Source organism: Manduca sexta, chromosome 23, assembly GCF_014839805.1.
Source record: "Manduca sexta isolate Smith_Timp_Sample1 chromosome 23, JHU_Msex_v1.0, whole genome shotgun sequence".
Taxonomy (NCBI): domain Eukaryota; kingdom Metazoa; phylum Arthropoda; class Insecta; order Lepidoptera; family Sphingidae; genus Manduca; species Manduca sexta.
Genome location: NC_051137.1, coordinates 6000679 through 6026466, shown reverse-complemented (window position 1 = coordinate 6026466; position 25788 = coordinate 6000679). Strand labels below are relative to the sequence as shown.

Genomic DNA, 25788 nt, shown 5'->3' with positions numbered 1-25788 from the left:
GTGATTTATTAATATCGTATTTAACCAAATGACTACTATTACGTGGCTTTGAGGTGTAGATTACAAAAAAGCGTAAATGGATATTGGAATATCATACAACTACTCATGTTATGTTTACTAATATTAGGTACAAAAAATAAAGTTTTACATACAAAATAAAACTTTGGCAGCAATCAACTGAAAGTATAAGTATAGATACAGATGAAAAGTTTAGAAATATTCTTAAAACCGTTATAATTCACATTTGAAATCAGTATCAAATATTTATTGCCGCAGTAGCGCTTTAACAAACCACTTTCATGATTAATAATTTTTTTTAATTAAATAAACTTGATTAATTAGCTTTTGGTCAATCAGAAAATATTAAGTATCAATTTGTGATCAACGAAATATTATGCAAATCTTTCATAAACAACTCATGCATATCTGAATTTTATTGTAGCGTTCTAAACATTTCGCGCGAGATGTTACAATGTAATTGTTGAGGTTATGTCAATAGCGGTGGTAAGCGTTGATAAACGATCCACTAAAGTAGCGGATATTTTTTCCATTTGCATTAGTTTGCGTTCATGCCAGCGACGAGCTCATTTCGTATTAAAATCCCACTCATAAATACTTGAATATAATTTGCGTGTCGATTTTTAGTACCTTTTTCAAAAATCAATATTTAAATTATGTCAAATTGATTTCCTCGAAAGATATTTATATAGCTATGTATTTTTATAATAACTTTATTATTAAATTATTTGTATAAGAATTGTAAAGTTCCAAATATGGTTACACTTTTGGATATCTTATTGGATAAAACTCGAAACACGAATCTACTATTCTTTTTGAAAACGTAAACCGTTTAAATCATTTCATATCGCATAATTTTGAGAAATAATCCAAAAATATGACCGAGTCGATAAAACATTACAATCAACACGAAGATAACTTCGTAAAACAGCACTTACACCCGCAATAAAGTAAACTTAATACCTTAATTAATTTCGTCTTTTATTGACCGAAGCAATAAAAGTTCAAAAATTCATCTGAGACATTAAAATAACTCGTATGCACGTAAACGTTCATCATAGCATCGGTGGCAGTAAAATATATCCAAATAAAACATTCGCTCGTAAAGACACTGACATCGGGAGTCAAACGAAAAACTGGTAAATCGTCATTTAAGCGGAGAGAGGCACACGTCGCGCCGTCACCCGGGGTGCTACGATAAACGTCACCTCGGAATGAAAATAATATAAAAGCATTATTAAAAAACGACCTCCGATTGAAATGAAGTGAGACCATGGAAACAGAAAAACAAATCCAACCACAAATTGAAGTGAGAAATGTGATGCGGCCGCGGACGCCTCCCGCCGGCCGCGCCTCGGTTATGACTTCTCAAATTTTAAAATTTATCGTCACACAATTTGATTAATAAACGTTACCCTATCGATGGCCGAGTCACTGTGACACGCAAGGACCATCAGTCTGTTAAATGATCACGACTTTTCACGATCGCGCTGCGGATATTTGCATACAATGCACTGCAACCTGTACCTGCCGGCAACATTCCATCAAACCTCTCGTCGGGTTACAGCTTCACATTGTTACTGTCATGACATGAAACAGATTACGGATAACTCAAACAACGTAGGACGACAATGGGATTGCCACAAAATGTTTTGGGAAGACAATTTTTAATAACTGATTAGTGATAGAAGGAAAAGCTTACAAGTGCACCAAGAGTTCCGTATAAACAAGTTAGTTTTTGTTATCAAAGTACATATATTTTCTGTAAGACATTGGTTCTTGCCAAATTTCATGGTTCCAGGTAATCGGTAAGTACCCTTTAAGTTTTATTTTCTTCGTATAATAGCAAAATGTGCGAAAAATATCATATAAATGGTCATATCTTTTGATCAACTTGTGTTGCAAGTTTAATTTTTCCACAGCCGTAATGAACCGCGGACAGGAGTATTTTATATAGATATCAACTTGACACCTCCACTCGTTCCTGAGAAAAATAGTCTCGACCGACAGATAGACACACATGCGCACACACGCACAACAAATTGATTCTATAATGCTCTCGTGAAATATGGAATCTCAAAAATGCATTTCAATAAGTTATTTTCGTATCGAATAATTTGAACTATTAAGTGATTTTGTGATGAATTATAAGTTAAAAATAGATATGAGAAAACAAATTTATCCGAGAATCCATAGAACTGTATGTTTAGTAGTCGCGACAGGCACGCAGGTGACAACAGATTGCATCGTAAACATCGAGACGCTCGCCTCAAAACAAACAGACGTTACCTAAATCAAAATGTTAACAACGTTCGCGAGTTTACGCCACTTTTATGTTTCTATTGTGCCTCTGTAATATCACGCGTGGCTCATAACTATTGTCCTACATACTTATTATTTAAAAACAATGTAAGCCCTGTCTTGAATGTACTTAGTAACAGAAAAGAAACCTACATAGAAAAATCAGTTACCGAGATTCAAGAATGTAAGTAATGACTGAAATGACAAGCGAGTACTAAAGCAAATTGGCCCGTATCCTGAATTAGGCTGGTTATTAGTCTCTCCCTAGTTATTATGCACCATCCAGCTCTGTAAGCAGCCGGACCGTCCTTTTATGGTTACTAATGATATATACTCTGGACTCAACTTACAATTATTCAGCCTAAAGAATGCCTAAGCTAGTTGAACTACAACATGCGTTTTAATGAGAACGTATACATAGAATTTTTTAAAACTTTGTACATTACAAAATGTTATTCCAAGTCAACCTTTGTAAGTAATCATCAAGTAAGTGGTACGCGGTCTTATAATATTTGTGAAATTCACTTATTCTTTTATTATGCGAAGTGAATAAACCGAAGCGCAAACAGAAAATATATTTCTCCATACATATAATATAATTGAGTAATGGGAAAATCTTACCTCAAATATTTTTATACTACGCTAGGAAATGCTAAGAAAAGTAAATATCACCAATAAAATGTAATCTGTTTTAACACAATAAATAAATGATGTCCATGAAGAAAGTGCCAAAGGTACCACGTACCTACAACGTAACAACATGTTCAAAATAAACGATCAAATTATAAGTAATAAAATCGTTGAAGTAAAGAGAAGTGCCGACGGTGTTTGCTTCCGCCGCCTGGCGACCGCCACACACCCACTTTTTAGTCCGATTGGCCTTATTATGACATAAATATAAATCGTGATATTCCCTGTTAACATTACCACAAAGTTTATAACCGTTAACTCTGTTTGAGCTGGGTATAAAGGTTGCTTTTTGTTCCACGCCAGAAACAATGAGACCGCGCGCTCCCTCTGTAATTGTAGGTAATAAAGTTTCACCGTTCTTTTTCATAACCCATGTAGATAGTAATAATGATACGAATATTAATAACAATGAAAAGAAATATCTTTACTGCAGATACTTAGGTACGTTGCGTATTCTCTAAACCGTTGAACTAATGGCTGCACCAAGAAAATGTCACGAGACAGACAGTTTAAATCGAGAAAGTGTATAATTAATACATAACTATGTTATAATATAAACGTCTCCGTTTCTATAATTATATTATTGGCTCTGCCGTCAACGAAAATATTAGAGAACCTATTAAAGATAAATTTATTTGATCGTAATAGAAAAAGATGATAGGTATCGCGTGGGGAACACGATCATCGCGCTCGGAGGCAGTAGTGACGGATATTGTTTCAGATATATTCCTTACATTTGTAGGTTAATAAACTAGTCAACAATAATAATGGATAGGTAACAAGAAAATGCTGTAACTATAACGTAGATGCATTACTCATTAGCGCAAAATTTAAATAAAAAAGCTTGTTTAAGTACTGCAATAATTTAAGAAATGTCAACATTGCGATCAGAAGGTTTATTAATCTGTCTTGCATATTTACAAAAATGTTAAGTTTAAAAAATATATGAAATGCGGCTGGAATATATTTTCGTATTTTTAATTACGGGATACACAACAGTCCCTAATTATGCGTCGTTATTAGTAACATAATTTGGCGTGAGTGAGCAGGGGACTGTTGGCCGAGTCGAGATGTATAATAATTACGAATGTAAAGGAATACAGGGACGCGCGCGGCGCGACTCGCCGCGGGAGTTCCGCCGACGCCGTATAACTTATTAAATTATATTACACCTAAACTCATATTCACTACCTACTCAAGTCACCTGTCTAGCTTGTTTATTTTATAATCACCTTATTTGAAAATACGTTAACGACGTGAAAATATCAACAGTAATTAAAGAGGCAAAAGATCGTTGAAAATTGATTGTTTTTCGCTGTTCATTAGGACTGGCGCAGAGAGCGGGGAGCGGGGCGCACAATTTTATTAAACTTTATTCCACATTCATGCAACGGTCCCACGTCTTTTGTAAATGAAATACTGATATTAATGAAAGTATCTGGCGGATATCAGTGCGATATACGACAATCGTCACGAGCGGTCCTGCGGCGAGGCGTGGCGAGGCGGCGCGACGGTACTCAACTCCGGTCCCATTTGATCGTAAAGCACGGCGACAACCTCGTTAATAGCATCGGCTTTTTGGCTAATGACTGTCATTACGTACGCACCGTTTCTAGTTGAAACGTAAAATATAGCGTTAACTGCCTTGTATGCGCGTAACGCGTAATCGTCTCATTTTATAGAGAAAAAGCGGATCATTAAATGAGATAAACTGCGCTATGCACACATCGTAAGTGCATTATAATTGCTCGACTTACTTGACTGGGACATTACAAAAAATAAATACAACGATAGAACGTCTAACGACATAATTCCCTGGGAAATAAATGGCGCTGATTATTGCGGAGTTGGTTGTGTGGGCCCCGCGGCCGCAACACCGGGGACTGCGCTGCGAGTAGAGCGCCAATCGACAACTACAGAGTACAGAGCGGTGCCGGTGCCGGCCCGCGCCAGCTCCTCGGGCGGTGACAATGACAACTGACTGACACGACATTAGTCCGTCAAATGAACCCACAGGCTGCCTCTCGTGCCTCGCCTATTATGGTATAAACGACGTAAACATTCGCCACCACTCTGCTTCGCTCTATCAACTATTTTATAGAGTATTTGAAAGTGAAGCCGCATTAAACTGTCACTCTAACGATGTCGTATACAATATTTATCGTTTTTTTTTATTACATTGTATAAGTAAGCTACGTATTTAAATCCTTGTAGAATAGTCGGTTACAAAAATACTTACGGCAAGGACCTTTAATTAATTAAATAAACTGCCAAAAAGCTTTCCATTAATCATTAGGAGTGGTTGTAACTGACCACGAGTATTCGTTCGGGAGTGTCAATTTGCATAACTTTAATTATACATTCATATAAAACAAGTTACTTTACTTGCATCAAATGTATGAGGTGCTAGAAAACGGAGGTGATAATAATAAATTTTCGAGATTATCATTTGCTGTTTAATTAAATCACAATGCTCGTCGTGCAAGCAGTATGTTATCGTTGTACAGTTTTTTTATTATTCAAAGCTTATCTCCAACATTGCTATACCCAAGATATACCAAAATTCTTGCATTGGTATAGTTCTAAAACGATGCAAGTATTTAATTATTTCATTTAAATAAAAACGGGGGTACTATAGAATCGTACTTATATGTAATGTAAATGTAAAGTTTGAGTTCATATATTGGATTTATAAAAAAAAATTCAACCGCTAAACTGTTGAATGGGTTATTATGAAAATTGGCACATAGATGATCATATTTTGAATTAAAAAGCTGGATACTTTTTGTACAGGAAAATTGCACAAACCTTCAGACTGGGATAGTATTTTTACGTGAACGTAGTCACAAGCAAAACTTATTTCCTTATTAATTATTTTGAAAATGATGTAAGAAAGTGCAATATATCGAATACCTACTCTTTGTTTATGTTCTGCTTATGATGTATAAACATAATATTGGTCTTATTGATAGATACTATTCGCTAACAATTCATTTACAGGTTGAAATGAATCACAATTAACCTCAAGTACTATAATTGCTTGTCTTAATTACTAACATCAATATGAAAGAGAAACATCAATATAATATTTACTTTAACGTAAATGTGCAATAGTCAACGAATGAGAATATGTGAGAAAGCGATACTGTAATAAATTACATACATAACATCACGCATTTATCCCCGAAGGGGTATGCAGAGGCGCAACTAGGGCACCCACTTTTCGCCAAGTATGTTCCGTCCCATGATGTGATAGGGGGCGAGCCTATCGCCATATCGGGCACAAATTCCAGACTCCGGGCTGATACTGAGCAGATAAACCCAAATATCACTTTGCCCGACCCGGGATTCGAACCCAGGACCTCAGAGCGCTATTGTACCGGACATGCAATACAACTACGCCACCGAGGCAGTCAGGCTGTAATAAATTTCAATTATTATAACTTTGAATAAATTATATTATTCGTTGAAACGGCGATGAAAGGGGTATTGGCGAAAATTTAACAAATACTAATAGTTCCTTCAGCAACAATAAACAATTCACATTATGGAAACTAAGCGCTAGCAATTCCAAAATAATTACAGTTGAATATTTAACCATCCAAGCAGTAACATATTGTGATTTATTACTAATGGAGTATAAGTGACCCTTATTAAACAAACCATATAAAAGTACAAATCGCTACAAAATCAGTTGGTATTTTCTGGGTTAAGAAATTACAAGCCTCGCGAATGTAGCATTTATTTTAGTATTATTCGAATACAGGTAGTTAAGGCGGCGGTTGATGATTAATTCGCCGGTTTCATGGAGTTTTGTTCCACAATTAGGAGCGAGCGGAGGACACGCGTGCCATTGCCCAGTGTCGAGTTGCGTGGCCAATATATTGTTACTTATATTAACGAGTCGCCGGCTCGGGTTCCGTTTTCATATTTATTGTTAATTAGACGGGTTATTTATAAATTTATACGCGTTCACGCAAGTTTATTTGGAGTTTTCTCCCTAACCGTGTTTTCGAAGGGACAAATAGAGGACAAAGAACGAAAGCACATTAATCAAAAATAATTTAAAGTCAAGTCCTAATTATAAACGTTTTGTGATAATCATATTGATTATAAATGACTAGCTTTGAAACTAACGCGATGAGATAAACATACTGTACACTGCTAAATGAATATGTTAAATAATTTCATATGTACACGCTACTTATTTCTGGGTCAAATCAAGTGCTCAATTCAATTTTCTTACAATGTTGTCTACACGTTCAGTATAATTACACCCATAGTTCCGAGATGCGCGGTGATTACAGGAAATACCTTCGTACACGCATCGCAGTATGCTAAAGAACCACCACTTTCAATTAACTGTAATAGACGGAAACAACGCTAGAATTGCAGGTGCGGGAACAGAGAATAACACCACCTACCTATACAAAAATATAGTGCCATCTAAACTATTTTAAAGCGCATTTACTCATTGTGAACAATAAGAAAAACACATCGCCGCCCTCGTTGCCTGGCTACGTGAAAACCAATTAGGTGTATTTTTAGTCAAAGCTGGAACGATCCATCATGAGACTCCACCCCTCGCGTTCCACTCTGTTACCATTCTTCAACAAACATGACGCGTACGCACCATTTACTCGTGCTAGATAAGTTGATACAACTTTGTACTCCCATAAAAACATGCTCTACTTTCCCATATGTTATGATGAATGCAAAATATCAATAAAATAATCAACTTTTGTAAAGTTCATTCTCATAAACGCAAATTAATTTACAATTGTGATAACATCAACCTGAGTTCTTCAAAACTGTCATGTTTTGTATAAGCCACTATAACCTCTGCTAAATAAACAAGTTTCCCATTGTAATTTGAGCTGTGCCTGTTTGATATTTGCGTATAGCGGCAGCTCTCGGATAGTGGTCTCAGAGTGGCACACTAGTGACATTTGCCTGGCTGAGGCACCTGCGTCGCGGAGGTAAGTAGCCGTGAGGTGCCGGCTGACACGACATGTGCGACTAATTTGTTGCCAGCAACGCACTTATTACAGTCTCACCGACGCCGCCCGAGGTGTCGCCGACACCGCAATTTTAACAGTAATTCTATAAAATTGCCACACGCATAAGGAAGTAGTGCACGTGACTCGGAGACATCTCGGTGAGCGTATATAGATTTTAATTATGCCCATTATCGTTGCAATTTTGCTGGGGAGCAAACTGTTGTGTTAAACACGACTTTTTGTCATTGTTAATAGTGATATTTTACAGAACCGTACACCGTAATCGATGAATGTGTGGTGATATAAAAAATCTAATAGTAGATAAACTAGCAATTATAAAATTTCAAAGCTTTAATAATTTACAGAAGGTAGTTTTAAATCGTTTTTCCACGGAATGAGACAGAACATCGCCTACATTAGTGAGCACATTAATCATCTTCATGGTTCAACTATTGAATATTTGTTAATTTATTCAAACAATTCAAATGAATGGCGTGTTGCGTTACATATCGTTAAAGGCAGCGTTTAATTGTGTTTCGTACTCACTCAGTGTATAATTAAACGCTGACGGATAATTTATAAAAGTCAATTGCAAAGCAAATACTCGACGTTCTGAGGTAAACAAATGTACGAGTAGATAGTTTTGTAACGGTTTTAACATCGCCCCGGGGCACTTTAACTGCACGATTATTAAGTGTTGTATCAAAATCTTTGTTCATAATCAACTACGCCCGCATTACCCAACAATAATTTACATAACGTAAAATGTATTTGCAAGCGTTCGTTAGTCGGCCGCGATGCCCGGTGCGAGCCGTAAATCATCCGTTTTACATCAACACTTTATAGCTCATTCTGAATCCTTGGACGGTTTATCACCTTGTTCTTACCACTATAACATCCTCCACACAATACCACGTTGTCTCATAGATACATTACGGCAAATTGTTTACGACGTCCAATATCTATTAACTTAGATTACGATTATAATCAACTAACAAAGCGAGTGTTGCCTCATTAATCACGTTTTTAACAGCTGTCCGATTGTGTATTTTTATCAAATTGGACGCGTATTGATTATTCGACGATTGAGATATTTACTGACCTGTCCGTTCTTATCCATTTCGTTGTTGGTGAGCTTGACCTTCTCGAAGGAGACGACCTGCTTCCTGAGCTGGTCGCCGGAGAAGGGCGAGTCCGGGTGCGGGTAGAGACGCGCGGGCGCGGGCGGGTCGGCCTTGCCGGCCACCAGCCACGAGGAGCGGTGGTACGCGTACCGGTAGCGCTTGCCGTCCACCGGCACCACGTCCAGCAGCACTGCGTACCGCGCCTCCGGCCTGCACCCCGCGAACGACACGCGCACCGTTGGAAACATGCGCCTGTTAACAAAACGCAATCTTTAGTTATTATATGTTTTATACCCAACATAAAATATAAAATGTTTCGACAAATTATAACAGCATAAAACGTAACATTCGACTATAAATTCTCGAAGAATGACGAAACGGACCTCACCGCGCTAATGACCTCATAAGAACCGACCGAAAACTAAATTAGATATTATGAATACAAAAAGCTTATAATCCTCGAAAGTGTTTTACGAGACCAAAACACATGCTCGCAATAAAAAAAGATGATTAATGCATCTTAACAAAAACTGCCAGAGATCCGGCCACGGACGGTGACTTGTATAATTACAGGGTGAAACGCGAACTAGGAAATCAAACAAATATGATGTATTCGATTTTAATGCACCCCTAAATGGGCCGAAGCGCTTCCTGCCGGCTCGCCGCGATAACATCGCTACATCGTTTATTTACGAGTTAGCCTCTCTCAATATTATATCATTATGTGTTTAAAATTTAAACGTTGTCATAACTTTAATTGCATACCTACTTAAATAGCCCAAGAAAGAAATTTAACACAGAAAGTGCCATTCAGATTCAATAAAACATCTGTTTCCAAAATTTCCAAGCATTCTTTTGATTTAAGGATACTCGTAACACTTTTTCTACCTGATGCGTGCAGTAATAAAACCCAGAAGTGAAAGAAAGAATTATTAGCAGCCATAAAACATGAGCGCGGTGTCAACCTTCTTATAACGCAAGTATTACAGTATCTAATAACAAATAGAGGACCTATAAAATTGTATAGTCCAGAAACGATAAAGCACGCTGTATAGATGCGCTGTAACCGTCGGTCATAAATAAATCGTATTAAGGAGTGTTTTGTATAGGTGTTCCGTATCGGTGGTGCGGGATCTGTTGTCGAGTTTGACAATAAGTCGCTGTCAACTGCGTTTATGAGTGCGTCGTTAAGGCGAGCGCAGCGCGGTATCGCCGGTCGCCGGATTCCTGGTCTTGGGCCGCAGCCCACAGCGCGCGCCACCCAGCGCGACCGGCGCGACCGAGCACCCAACGCCGCATCCATCACTCGCGAGCGCGGATAACAATCGATTGCGGCCACAAATTGCGCTCTTATACCCGCGACGCTAATTAAAATAGATCATTTATTTACATCATGCTATAAAACTGTTTTAATACCACTTTTCTGGGAACTAGTGTATCCGTAACCATAAAAATATAAAAATAAAACATCCGCAATTATTTATGCGCAATGAAAACTAATAGGAGTATAAGAAGTCTTAGTGATAGCAATGATAGTCGTAGATTATAAAGAATTTTGTAAGTAATAAAGTCAGCAGGAGCAGCGGCGGATAGTCCGGTCGCCCACATTTACATAATTCATTAATAAACGTCAGGCCGCGATGCCCTCGGATAAACTTAACAAATACCCAATGACGTATCTGTGGAGAACAGCACGCAAACGTGCGCAATAATCCTTTGTAACCAGATTCTAATCAGCTGAATGTGTGAACAACTACTAAAAACAAATAGCTTCGGCAGAGATATATAGTAAGACGTTTTTACATTTTGATAAAACTCCAATCGTCACTTAAATAGTAGTGGTAAAAGTTATTTTACAAAAAGCTTTAACATATTTTTTTTATATTTTAATAGCCTTAAAGACTATTGTGTTCATTTATAAAAGAAATAAACGAGGTAAATGGGTCAAAAGGTTGTAAAGGAGTGTTATGCTTATAATATGCACATAATTATATATTTTATTTAATACTTAAGTGGTAAATATTTTTTTTTTTTACCAATATCTTATATCTATACTATTATATAAAGCTGAAGAGTTTGTTTGTTTGTTTGTTTGAACGCGCTAATCTCAGGAACTACCGGTCCAAACTGAAAAATTCTTTTTGCGTTGGATAGCCCTTTGTTCGTGGAGTGCTATAGGCTATATATCATCACGCTATACCCAAAAGGAGCGGGGCAGTAATGGCTAATCTCAGGAACTACCGGTCCAAACTGAAAAATTCTTTTTGCGTTGGATAGCCCTTTATTCGTGGAGTGCTATAGGCTATATATCATCACGCTATACCCAATAGGAGCGGGGCAGTAATGGCTAATCTCAGGAACTACCGGTCCAAACTGAAAAATTATTTTTGCGTTGGATAGCACTTTGTTCGTGGAGAGCTATAGGCTATATATCATCACGCTATATTCAATAGGAGCGGAGCAGTAATGGCTAATCTCAGGAACTACCGATTCGAACTGAAAAAATATTTTTGTGTTGAATAGTCCTTTGTTTGTGGAGTGCTCAAAGTTATATATCATCACGCTATGACCAATAGGAGCGGAGCAGTAATGGCTAATCTCAGGAACTACCGGTTTCAACTGAAAAATTCGTTTTGTGTTGGATAGCCCTTTATTTGTGGACCGCTATAAGCTATATATCATCACGCTATGACCAATAGGAGCGGAGCAGTAATGGCTAATCTCAGGAACTACCGGTTTGAACTGAAAAAATCTTTTGCGTTGGATAGCCCTTTGTTCCTGGAGTGCTATAGGCTATATATCATCATGCTATAACCAATAGGAGCGGAGCAGTAATGAAACATGTTGCAAAAACGGGGAAAATTATGAGTTTTGAGAGCTTTCGTTGCCTGCGCTGCGTAAACGGTTAAAGTTATGCAACAATGATGTATGACGGGATTGTTTCACTTAAAAAGTTCTAAATAATATAACAAAGTCCCCCGCTGCATCTGTCTGCCTTAACGTGTTAAACACTAAAACTACCTAACGTATTAAGATGAAATTTGGTATGGAGACAGTTTGAGACCCTGGGAAGAACATAGGCTCCCGGGAAACTACTATTTTTATAACGGAAAACTTTAGCCTGAAAAACTTTATAACGCGGGCGGAGCCGCGAGCAAAAGCTAGTTTATTATATAACATCTTGCTCTTCATTATCTGCTCTTAATAAAATTATAAATAAATACAATATCTAATACAATTTTTTGTAGTCACTTCAAAAATATATTTTTACATTCCTAATTTAAATTTAAAAGTTTGTTCTTTTTTTCGCATTCCTTTTACATTCTGTGGTAAAAACCACAGACTGCGACAAGGCACGCTTGAAAAGAGTCTAATTTGAATAAGTTCAACAATTAGGGATAACCACATCCGGAGTGAGGCGTGAAATTGTTCTTCGTCTTTGCATTATTTGTATTGAAGCAAAGTATTGTCATGTATAAATTACACATTATAAAAGACATGCGGTTACTGACAACAGATTTGCCCCAGTAAATTAAAAAAGTATAATTAACAACCCGGTAAGTAACGGAGACAGACTATCGTGTTTCTTCATAATACGATAGTTTATTATGAGAGATGACCTTTCGTATAATTGGGTAGCAAATAAATATTTCATAGAGTTCATCAATTCAACCAATAATTTCTATGTTTATTTTATTTTTCAATATAAAGCACGTTATTTTCTTGCATTGCGTGTTCAATTGTAAACGATTTTTTTAACGAACACAGAACAAACTAAGTATCCCCGTATTTGACCTATATAAGAAATTACATTTCACATTTAATTTAAAAAAAACACACACAGGCCAGCTTGATAATGTAACACTTAATTTAAACAGTAATTACAGCTGCTTTCTGTGATACAATAACTCATATATTTTAGACGTGTTTATGTATGTGATCTTATGATAAATATATTTTTATGGAGTCGTAAATCAAATTTGGCGTCATATAACGCATTCAAATTATAATACAGTAAAAACAATTTATATATTATTAATTTATTATGCACGTTGTTGCGATATTGCCACACTGCAACTATTCCATTAACATCGTGTTTAGAAAGTATTCGACAATCTGAAAACCCGTAATATATCTGTACGACGTAATCTATTCATAAACGTCATTTTCAGTCAGCTAGACTATTAATAACGATGAATACCAAAGAGCTCGCATGTCCAATATCGAATTTATGAATGACAAAGACATTGCGATGGATAATTTATATTTATCATCAATCTAATCAGTTATACGATGGTTTAGATAACTCGTTCAAGTGTGCAACATATAGACGCTTACATATTTATTTAAACTAATAGAAACATGACTAGTTTTCATGAAATGTCATCCATTTGCAAACACCGTCTCGCACGCAACCGCAAACAAGTCATCGACATCATAACTTATACTTAAACTTTCAGTGCGAAACACATACCTATAAATATCCATGCGGAGAGCATTAATTAATGTGTATTGTTTATAGGAATATAATCTAGTAGCAATAGTTCATACTTTAATAATGTTTTTAATTTCTATCGAATATTTTAATATGTAGTATGTAGATATTATGAATGTGCAATTGTACTAAAATAAAATACGGATAGTGTAGCATCAAGGTTCAAGCGTCAACTATCAAGTGGCACGCGACGCGACATGTCAGTTAGGTGTCGCTCACACGTCTCGTTATGTCGCCACGCGCCACGGCGTCGCGCGGCTAATCTCGCCATTCAAAACAAAATATCCAGTTACTTGATGCCAGCCGCGTGTGAAAAAGAACGTACAAAAGCCATAAAATATTACAGAATCCAACAGGTTAGACAGTATGTCTACATTATAAAATGACGAAAAGTTTCCCTACCACGCGCGAAACCAGTGAGCCGCGCTGTCATCTGTCACGCCGCCATTTTAATTCTTCTGTAAATTATACAAATTGACATTTGACATGTTTTGTCGTCTCCCGGGTAATCGTGCGAAATGGAACTCTCATTTTATTACTTTTGTAAAACGGCAGACGGTTTTCAAGACGTTATCTTTTCCTGTCATCTTGTTTTATTTTATTGCAACTAATTATATTAATTACCATGAACCCAAAAATGTTTTAATAATTTGTTATTAACTGTTTGAACTCATAATGTTTTATTTTACTTGTTATTAAATAAAAATAACGTGCTCTTTAATCAGGTAATGTCAGATTAAGAAATCCCTTTCATCAGCGAAATGTAAAGTTTACGATGTCGTTATACATGAAAAATAATGGAGACATAAATATTGTGAAAAGTGACGTTTTGTTAACGAGCCGAGCGCAATGTGTGTAAAGTAGCGACGCCGCAGGGCGTCTCGCGCACTACAGGGAAACAATTTGCTAATTAAAAATTCTTCTGTTTTTGCGTTGAGATTGTAGCCAACAAATGTTTTATTGTTTAACACACGATAATTTACGATAAATAACATAACATTAGGTCGAAGCGTGAAATTCTTAAGTAAGAGGGAATTGCCTGTAAATCAGATCCCGCTGTGTGCCTTCATTAACATTTAATAAAAAATATATTTACTTACCTGCTGAAATGCGTAAACACCTAAGAGGTTTAACGCTCGCCTAATTTAAATACATAAAAAGCAGAATAATTCTTAAGAATATTAGCAGCGTTTTATGGGGCTTTTAATCACTTAAAGAACTATCCAATGGAAATATTTACAACCAAAACTATTGGCCGCATATCCCAAATCACGATAAGATGTTTTGTAAAGTGGTGGCTAGCGGAGTGAGGTGTGCAGTAGGCATGATTTAAGTGTGCACATTAAACTTTTATTACCCACGAAGCCTGCTCGGACTTTAGTCCGATGATATTTAAATTTTTATTAACCAATACAGAAATAAAACATGTTACACACACGAAAACTTGATACATATGCATTGTTTATGCGAAACTCGGTGTAATTTTGAATAAGGAATTGCAATACATATTTTTCACAAGAACATTTATTCATATCAAAAATTTAAATAGACAATTTTAAATACTTGCATGGAATTCAATTACATTATCAAAATTAACTGAATAATTAAATATACCGACGTAATTAAGCAGGTAAAAAACAACTACATAGACTTAGGAAACACGACTAGTTCGACACAGCAGTTACTGCCGTACCCACGGTATTTTAAGTCATGTGCTAATATAAAATAATAATTAATATGAAGGGGCAATTATAGAACAGTTAATGTTAACAAGGTGCCCTTTAATTGTTATCGGCTGGAATCTGCCTATGAGGTCGGTTTTACGACGCTTCCGCCGGACCCTCTGACTCGGCTTAAGGTGCCGAATGCACATATCGGCCTTATTATCTGATAAGGGTAACGATGTTTTTGAGTTAACAATAGTCGTAAAAATCAAGGATGTTCGGAAATTTTTGAACTTTTTTGATAACATTTTTTTGTAATTCCAGAAGTTTGTTAATCTTGTTTTAATATAATAATTATTATAATAAATACAAATTACGTCTAGCAGAACGGCATTCCAGATGAAACTTATTAATAAATCCAAGCGAATTGTAAACAAACTATGATTCTTTAGATAGTGGCGAAATGAACCGAAATTGTCTTATGAATTATTATCAGTCACGAAGTTGCAGATACAGCTAACTAACATCGACGTATAACGTTTGTCCTCCAAAAATGATTACGTACTGGCCTTTAAATTGAAGTAATTTTAGGCGCATATCGCCGAACAACCAATATAAGTTTATAACGCTGTAAAAAGTTGGAATAGCCTATTTCTGTATTTAGCTCGTTGAACAGTAATAAGCCCGGGATTTATTATTTAATATTTTGTTAAACTACTTTAGCACCGAATATATTTTAATAGTTATCGGTAGTTTTCGGTTCAGTAACAAATATAGCTTTCAAGAACCTATAAACTCAAATTAATATTTCGACTACGGTTTAAGGAGTAATAATCTCTACCATTATTGGGTTTGCTAGCGGCTCCAAAGCCCGAGTTTTTCTCGAAATAAAAAAATTTAATAACGTACCCACTTTGCTAGGATGCTAAGTAACCTATATTTTAAACCAAAAATATAGGCTACTTAGCAATTTGGCACAAGTTTGCAACAAATTTTATCTAAACTAAGCAGCAATTAATTTACAAGTTGTTACATCTTATAATTAAATACCATATAAACCTAACAATTAGAGTAAACAGATAGGACCGTTATAGAATATAAGTAAATGTTAATCTATTACTCATCATTGTTCTTGCTAATATACTGAAAATTTAGAGTACAACGTTACGAAGCCTCAAGGTGCATCCCAAAAAGCCTAAAGGAATGTAATAAAAACAATTTGAACATAAGTAGAACATAAGCAATTGAAAATTTATTCTATACCAAATAACTGATCATTAATTGGCATTACTTGCTAATTGCGTATATAACAATAGCTGGTTCATGTTCGTACTCGGTCAAGTGACGAAGTCACGTGTCACGGATAATCCAATGAATTCTACGCGTTAACTGCTGTATATCAATTTGCATTGATTTCTACAGTAATCGATTAAACAAAGTATGAAGTTCCTTGTAAATGTGGATTTCTTTCATTAACATTGCGGGTTGGGAGTGTCAGCGAAGTCTTGTTATGGCATACAAGGAATTATAATTGGTAAATGATATCTAAAATTACAAATCAACAGCAATTAAATTCATTAAAATAACGGCATAATTTTATTAATGAAATTCACTCGTATACCAAAATGTGATAAATTGTAACGTGTATTGAGTATAATATTTATTTTATCAATAATAATGAAATGCATTCGTAAACTTATTTTAACATACCCTTACCATTTAAATACTTAGTTGTTTACAAATATAAGATAAATAATGCACACTTTTCACATTGCTCTGTCATATGGAAACGTAATGTTCAATGACATTATACTTTAAAGTCGACTATAAACATCTTCGCTAAGATAATATCTACAGTTGCTAACCTTTAACACTTTTATGTTTAATACATTAACAAAAAATATCCTAAGAAAATATCAAATAGTTTGTTTATCTTTCGCTACACATTCCATTGATTCTTTTCATCATTTTATAAAAATACTGACGCCTGATAGAAACTGATCTTAATCTAATTCGATAATGTATCGAACATAATTATTTACTTAATTCAAAGTGCAATTCTCGATGCAACAAAATATGTGGTGAAATGACGCAATAAAAACTTATTAACTACCTATATTATATTTTGGAAAATCAGGAAGAGAAGTGTCATCGGGAATCTTTCCTGGAATTTAATTGCGATTCAACATAGAACGAGCTAAAAAGGTTGACATTTAACCGAAAGTGATGATCGTCTTTTGTTTCATGTTCTACATTTGAATGCATGATTTTAATTAGCATTCCTAGCACAGTATTAATTGTATGATTACTTCAATATTTAAGTTTTAACTTAGCACATAAAGATATTTAAATAATCCGCAGTAAATGTAATATCTTTTGTTTAGCTAGTGCCGAATAAATTTGAGTATCCATTCGTAACCTAATGATATCGATAGAAAGTTTGAGTGACCATCACACCTGCGCGCATAAAACTATTATGATATATAACGTCCAATTTATGATATAAGCCGACATTTGTTTCTATAATCGTTACAAATAGGTACTATTTCAAAAATTATTTTACTCGACTTCTAAATAAAGGTCATTGACCAAGTAAGTCAAGTCTGTCAACCATTTAAAACTGTTCAAATATGTAATTGAAAGTTTTACATTATTTTATTATAATAAGTAATGTTAAAGAAAAAACCGAAGGTTTGTTGGTTTCATTTCGCAACTTTATGTGCATAAAATAGGGACGTGTTTTACCTAGTTTTGTTAATAGCCATTTACGCATATAGAGATGTCAGATCAAAGCTTTTGTATCAGTAGTCCTTTTTTGCCACAATTACAAATACAAGGCGCGCTACACTTTTCAAATAAGTACCTATAACAGATACTTTAACTAATTTATACGATAAGGCGTTGTTATTGTATCTCTATTCATACCAGTCCGAAATTAAGTTAAGATTGAATGCATGCTTATACTCAAGAACCTCATAAAACTACACCATAATTAATTAAGACGAAGCCTATTCTAATAAATCAAATTAGCCCAACAGTAATTTCGCTATTAGACGGCATAGAAAGGGGAATATTCTGTCATTATCCGTGTTCATTATAATCGTCTGAAGTGTCTCGGGAGCGCCACCTCGGGTCGAGATTACGCTGTAATTAACTGTTTTACACGCTCCTAATGGCTTCATTTCGCTAATGACCGCCTCATCTCGTCCTTTTGCTATCTGCCTTGCAGCTTGGACGTTTATTATAAGCAAATGTGTACTTTAATTTTGTAGACTTAAAGATGGTTTTACATTATCTTAAGTATCGAGTTTATTTATCAGATGAAATTATGAGTTTTCTCCATTGTAAGATACCCATTTATTGTGTAATATCAATCATTTTTATTAATGAATAATTGGATAGACAGTTTGACTTATCGTTTCGTTGAACTAGTTGTAACTACTTACAAAAAAATCACACTAACAAATCTTACTTGTTTAGTCAACTTCGATTAAAAACTTCGGGAGAAATTAAAAAATACTAAAACCGCGGTAGAATCCGAAAATAAGTTTAATTTCAATGTAAAAAACTTGAATTAATGCGCCGAAATTTAGATAGTAACTTGAATTCCTTTACTTATTCTACCAAACTTCAATAGTGAAAGTTTTAAGAAAAACCTTCCATATGATGAATAATAACAATATAATATCTGCTTCACAAATAATTTTATAACGTCAAAATATGAATAATAAACGTCTTGTTTGCATCCAAACGAGCCCAATTGATTACGTCGCATAAGCATGAAGTTAAGAAGGCGTAAATATTCAGGCTAATGTCTAATAGCATTCGATATACACGCCGACTTACTTGTCGACAAGGCTGCAATTATATCATCAACATAACTTAATGGAGCCGTTGATACCTTGCATAATTATAACTGAATTGCAAAGGTCCAGGCATTCGTAACCCGGCACCATACTTGCAAATAAGCTATGCCTATTTATTCATAGTTAATATCCATACATGGACACTATAAGCAACAGCAGCAAACAAATCGTCTACGGCTCTATTTGATATCAATTATATAAAAACTCATCATTACATCCTGTTTGCCGGGTCGCCATTAAAACACGTTATCAATTTCGCGTAGCGGATCGACGACATAAAAAATTAATATCTTAATAATTATATTAGTTATAAACAGTTAATCTGTTGGTTTTTCAACTCAGTAAACTATAAAAAGATCCAGCATCGCATTTGAATATAAACGATATAATAATTTTGATTGAATCACGGCTCAACACGTATAATATTATAGGCCGCATTCTTTTACGATGTTTCTATAACGACTGTTCGCTTGGCAGAGTTTTATTTCTCTTGTTATGGAGAGCAATTGTTGCACACTTCACCATTTTCTCTAACACATTATTTTCTTTAATTAGTTATTAATTATTATAAATATTAATAACTGTCAGAAACGTCTCCTTTGGCTGAGCAAGATAAAATTACAACCTAAACAAACACGGGTAATTATTCTTCATATATCTAACAATAAAAATAGTTTACATGAGACAATAAACATGAAAAATTATAAAGCCGGTTTGCATAGTAATAGCGTGTGTTAGGTCGGGTAATGGTAGTAGCGTGGTGAAACGCTAGACGGGTCGCATATTGACGAACGCGGTTCCTCGCCAACACGGTTAAATGAACCGAGAAGCGTCTATAAAAGTCAATATACCGTGACGCAGGTGCTCACTGCTACCTCTCCGACGACGCTACAGAACACCTTAGAATATCTAAACGTCGGTATAATATTACCGGTTCGCTATACTTGAACATAATATTCCGCTTCAGCTCATACTATATTTTTTATAATTAATGCCCAGGAATACGCTGCAAGACGTACCCTAAATGTAAATGAAATAGTATTTTGGTTAACACAAAGCAACTGACGGACATGCATCAAATAATAAACTGCATAGTAAGCTTTCAAACCTTTCCGGTGATTATAATGCATAAAACGAGCCTTTTGTGGGCCTGTAGTCGGCGTAAGCACGTTCCCACATGCACACAAGTAAAGATTGATATCGTCACTTAACTGAAGTCAGCTGCTGATGTAATTAGCGATTCCGCTTGCGAGCGAACACAAGAATTTATCTTGCAATTCTTGTATCTCAACGAGTGCACTTACTCGCCTCGCTAATTGAAACTGGTGAAAAATTGCGACCACATACTGTGCAATTTAATGTCATCGGTTCATTGTGAATAACTCCAGTAATTCAGATGTTAACGTACTGTTTACTTTTAATCATTAAACGCTGGCCGCCGGTCTGGTTTTAAAGATGCTATAAAGTTTTGTGTTTAGCACAACCTTTTCGCAAACTGTGAAAAATGTTCCACCGTTTTTAATACTAGTGGTCGCTATTAGTAACCGTTTTAATATGAAATAAATTTCATAACAATTTAAGTTACATCGTTGGATGTTTTTTTGTGTTTATAATTTAAGTTTAAGTAAATCGACGAATGGCTACTTGTACCAATGACTTAAGCGATTGATATGAAGCGTGAGAGCGGTGTGGCAGATGACACGCTGGCACGATGGCACGGTGGCGTGGTGGCGCTGTGATGCGACGGCATGAGCCCATGACCGGCCGGCGCGCGATCGTTAGTGCGGCCGCACCATTACCGATGATGGATCACCCCCGCCGGCGCCGTACCGCCACCCGACAAATTTAATTTAGACCACTAATGTTTTGTGTTGTTATTTCATGTCACAGATAAAGTGATTATCACCAGTGATCATATGTAAATATGACGACAAGTGATAACTCTGTAAGAGTGTCACATAAGAAAAATGCAATGCAATGTTTCGAAACTTGTGTGCGGTAATATGGCTACCGATCGCTCACATAAAATTTATAACGTAATTTCGTTTTTATGTGCACGAATAACGTTTACTGATACCTCATCCGATGTAAAATTACTTTAATTGTACCTTTAGCTGTTGAGTGCACTCGAGAATGCTACTGGCATCGAATCAACACCTCGAAATTTAATTGTAATGCAATTCAAGGGTAACACGGTTTTAATTAATACGAGATCATGAAAATTATTATATTTACATAAAATTTTGCCAACATATTTTGTAGAACAATATTGCTTATTGAGTAGACAGGTATGTTGTGTGTACATGTGTATAAGAGGGTGGTACGGGTGGTAAATGCAGTCGGTTGGAGCGCTAACGTGCGCGGGGCGACGTGCGGCGGGGTGTGCGGCGGCGGGGCACGCGGTGCGCGGGGCGGGCGCGGGGGCGCGTGCCGCCGGGGTGCTGGGGAGCAGACGTCGTCGAGGAGCGTCGGAGGCTGCGATCGATGAAGCGCGGACACGCCTCGCGCAGAGCGCCGCCACCGCCACCGCAACTCCAAGCTTACACTCATTGTTGATTCCGTCGACATACCTTCACATACCGTCTTAGCGATATTAAAGTATACGTCTAGCAATCAAGTATTTCAATTAGAAAAAAGGAACATAATCTGACATCGATTGATGATATTTTAATAATCCCCTTCCAAATAAGTAACACTTTCAAATTGTTTGTTGTCGAAAGTTTAGTTAGTACTTATTTATGGTTGGTGGCCGCAATGCACCTTTCCCAAAAACGTTGATATAACTACGACGTGTATTAATTATAAACCAATGTTAATATTATTACATTCAACCACCAAAGCGAAGTAGGAGTCACCATTAAGCAAGCCAATAAACCCATATTATGTCATATTCACAGAAGATAATACCTATCATAATATTCGAATCCCTTGTCATATTATTGCAAAATAAATATAAGAACGTATACGAATTTGGCTTGTAAACAAAGATTCCGGTGCACAAAAAAGGATATTCTTATCGTAACATCTAAAATCTTGTCAAAACGGTTAGCTAAGCACGGGATCAGGCGACGAGTACAAAACGAGTGACGTGTCGGGCTCAACCGCCTCGGGCGGAACGCTCCTACACTAAGCGACAAATAGGCCTTATCCTATAAGCAATAAAGGTCATATCGTAATTCAAAATTATAGCATGGTAAGCGACGAATTTGAATTTCGGATGATACGACACTGATCCGTCACCGATAACGCGCCAGCAGCGTTTGGTGACAAGTCAGTTGTCCACTTGTAATCCGGCGGATTAAAAATATCTCCATTAACTTAGCCGATCCGACAAAGGCCCACGATGCGTAAGCCGTCAAAAGTGTTTAAATTACATTTTACATTATACTAATTGCTTTATATACAGTAATATGCCGTTAAATTAGCCATTATGTGGCGGAGGGAAACTAAGACATATGCATTATCTATAAATTCTCTTATGTTCAGACCGCGCTTTCATGCTTCGTAATATTTTAAGTTTGTATTACTGAAAGTGAAAACGTAATTTGCAATAGTACAATATGCAGTGGCTCTATTTAGAAAGAATGAATACGAAACCCAATACGATCTAGTGGCTAGCATTTGTTAAATCGACTCGCTATATTGTTTTTCAAAATATATGAACTTATTGCTCTTTAATTGATTGAAATCTAATTAAATCATTAATTTTCGTTTGTATCACTCTACACAGATCTTAACATTTCCATAAACTAGGATCTAAATACAGTCGTAAATTAACCGAGATTCAACTCGAAATCTATTTATATATGCCTTGCCAAATAACCGAAGCATGCCGTCGGATGTCGACCCCGCGCGTGTTTATTTACAAAATAGGAAGCGCGTGTCTACGTCTATAACATCACACAGCTATAAAGGACATGGCCCGATTCAATCACAAATTATCGTAGGTCACGCGACATTAAGACATAAAAACTTATCAAGCCTCTTATATAGTTAATTAGGGCTATGGTAATTGTTATTTATTAACGACACGGACGTATTACAAGTCGACGGTGTCACGGAGTTCACGACGCGACACCGCACAGAAACACCGAAAAATAATATAGTCATTAGGCGGGCATATTAACATTGTTATGTGTGGTAATCAGCAACGAACACACATTATATGATGTCTGACTCCACCACCTTATCTGAATTATTGTAATGTACAAATTGGTGGAGCGGGCCTTGCGTTTAGAATAACAAATGTTTGGAGGGCTTATTAGTAACTAAACGCGTGATCATTGTGGCGATAATGTCCGTTCTCAATTCGACCGTTTGATGAGACAGGTTGCACCTGTGGTGCGCTGCATCGACGACGAGCAGCGGCTTCGTAACCCGACGCTACACCTGTCCCAATATGAAATAATTTTTATTTACGAAGCCTGCCGGAGATTATGAATATTTCGATGTGCTATCGTATCCGAGATCGGGCCGCGTATTATGTTACAGCACCGGGTAATCTATGACAATCCATAATTTACGCAACGGTTGCTGATCTCCGCTCTTGTATGGGCTGTTTCTGGCACAATATTTCACTTTCATTTATATTATATTAAAAAATAAACAGAAAACAATGTTCATGTAAAAGAGTCAATACGTACACATTGGAAGGGTCGGTGAGGTCACAATTATCATAATGGATGAACGTCGCGAGAGACAGCGAGTATTAACATGGTATTCGAGGCTTTACAAAAAATATTGTAATTTGTTTAGTGTCAGTACGTAAGTAAATAGATCTACCATTATTTATAGTAATATAGTAACCGCGTAAAATAATGAACAAGTTGCACAGGTCGTGCGAAGGCTGTAGTGTGTAGCCAAGGCGAGGGTCATCAATCATGATGCCCCGGCGCCCCCGCCGCCCGCCGCACACCGCCGCACCGCACCGCGCTGGTCCCGCTCGCCGCGCGGCGCCCCGTGACGAATGCCAAGCCAAACACTATTGTGACCGATACCACCCACATGGCGACCTACTCGCGAAACCGCCGCTAAACACACAACGTGCCGGAAAACAAAATATCTTTTATTATATTAATATCTTCCCGCTTTTTTATGCCATGGTTATAAACAATAAGCAAATTCCCACACATTCTTATGATTTATCGAAATATATCTCAGTACTACCTAGTCTGGTTTACTCACAGACATTCTCAAACATAGCGAACACATGATAAATATTATTTGAATTCATAAAATATTAAACCACCTTCGACGTTACATAGTGCATCTTTCATTAAAAAAACATATTTTAATAACTTCCTGTTATTCTTACACCTAAGTGTCGTCATGCGAAACTCTTTTGTAAATGCTCATTGACACGAGACTATACGGATAGAATGCACCTTGCTCTGTTAGGAAGTGTCCTTCTGAGAAAGCCTCCCGTAGCGTAACTATGCACTGAAAGCTGATAATTTATTGAGTTGAGTCTGTCGTTTGGTGTCAACAAGCGTGCCACACACATTGAGTTTTTTTTTTTTTGTAGTAAGCAACTATAAAAATATTTAACATAAATCTAGCACTCAGCTTTAACCGCATTGACATTTTGGCTATTTCAGCGCCAAAAATATTTGATTTAAACGGTAAATAAATTAAAATAACATTTCCGTATTATTTGACAGAAGTCTTTTATGTTTCAACTACAATTTATCCCGGAAAAGTACAGAACAAATATTAAATTCTAGGAAAGAATTTTCACACCAGCGCAGCCCCTAATAAAACAGATAAAGAATAAAGAAGCTAAAGAATATTTTACAATCCAAAATGTTTCCAGTAAATATACAAAAATAACATTTTATAAAACTTACAAAAACATATTCTTCCTTATTTAAAGTCCTATCTGACCGATTCAATTCGCCTCCAATAGAATCTATAAAAAATTATCGAACGAAGTTTATGCACGCCTAGTAGTTCCAATATGTAACAAATCAGGCGTATTCAATCAGCACGGTCGTCAGGGAGCGGGCAGGGCATTGTGCAATTAATTACCTTATCGTCAGTTTATTGATTCGGTAAGGCGATCCGTTTTAATTACCATCGCGTCGTTCATTTGCTTCTGATTGGAGTACGTATGTTACCTATACAATCTTATTATTAATTAGCTATTTGTCTTGGGCTATTGACGTTTCTAAAAAGTAGTTTATTGCTCAAATCCATACAAGATATATGAATTCACAGTTCAAGGTCAATGTCTAGAGTAGGTAATAAAAAATTATTTTCTAATAATAAAAAGCAATAAATATAATAAGTACCTACAGAAGCGACTAATGGGTTCTTAAATCTTAGATGGATAGGAAAAAATAAATAAATGAAATTGATTTATAGAGTTCTTTAATCTAACAAAACTTCATTTTAATCTCCTTAGTCTAGAGGAGTTCCTGTGTTTCGTCCTCGTGTCAGATCGGCTACCCGATCGGAAAACCTTTCTGAAATTTTTTTGAAAAATTTTTTTGCACCAACCTTACGAAGGATTGAGATACGTGTTGGTGAAATAAGAGAGTGTAACTTAACATTTTAATAAGTTGAAATTTAGCGAACAAATTGGCGGTCAAACAGACAATCTTGTCGATAGCCAGCCAGAGACTCGCGTAT

General features: G+C 36.2%; 1 protein-coding gene across 1 annotated transcript in view; it reads right to left on the bottom strand.

Moving 5' to 3' along the window:
- Positions 1 to 25788, bottom strand: part of LOC115450723 (T-box transcription factor TBX20) — a 65149-nt gene that overhangs the window by 15343 nt on the left and 24018 nt on the right. The window contains exon 4 of the mRNA XM_030178806.2: positions 9112 to 9385. Coding sequence (XP_030034666.1) covers positions 9112 to 9385 — 274 coding nt within the window. The remainder of the gene's footprint in view (positions 1 to 9111; positions 9386 to 25788) is intronic.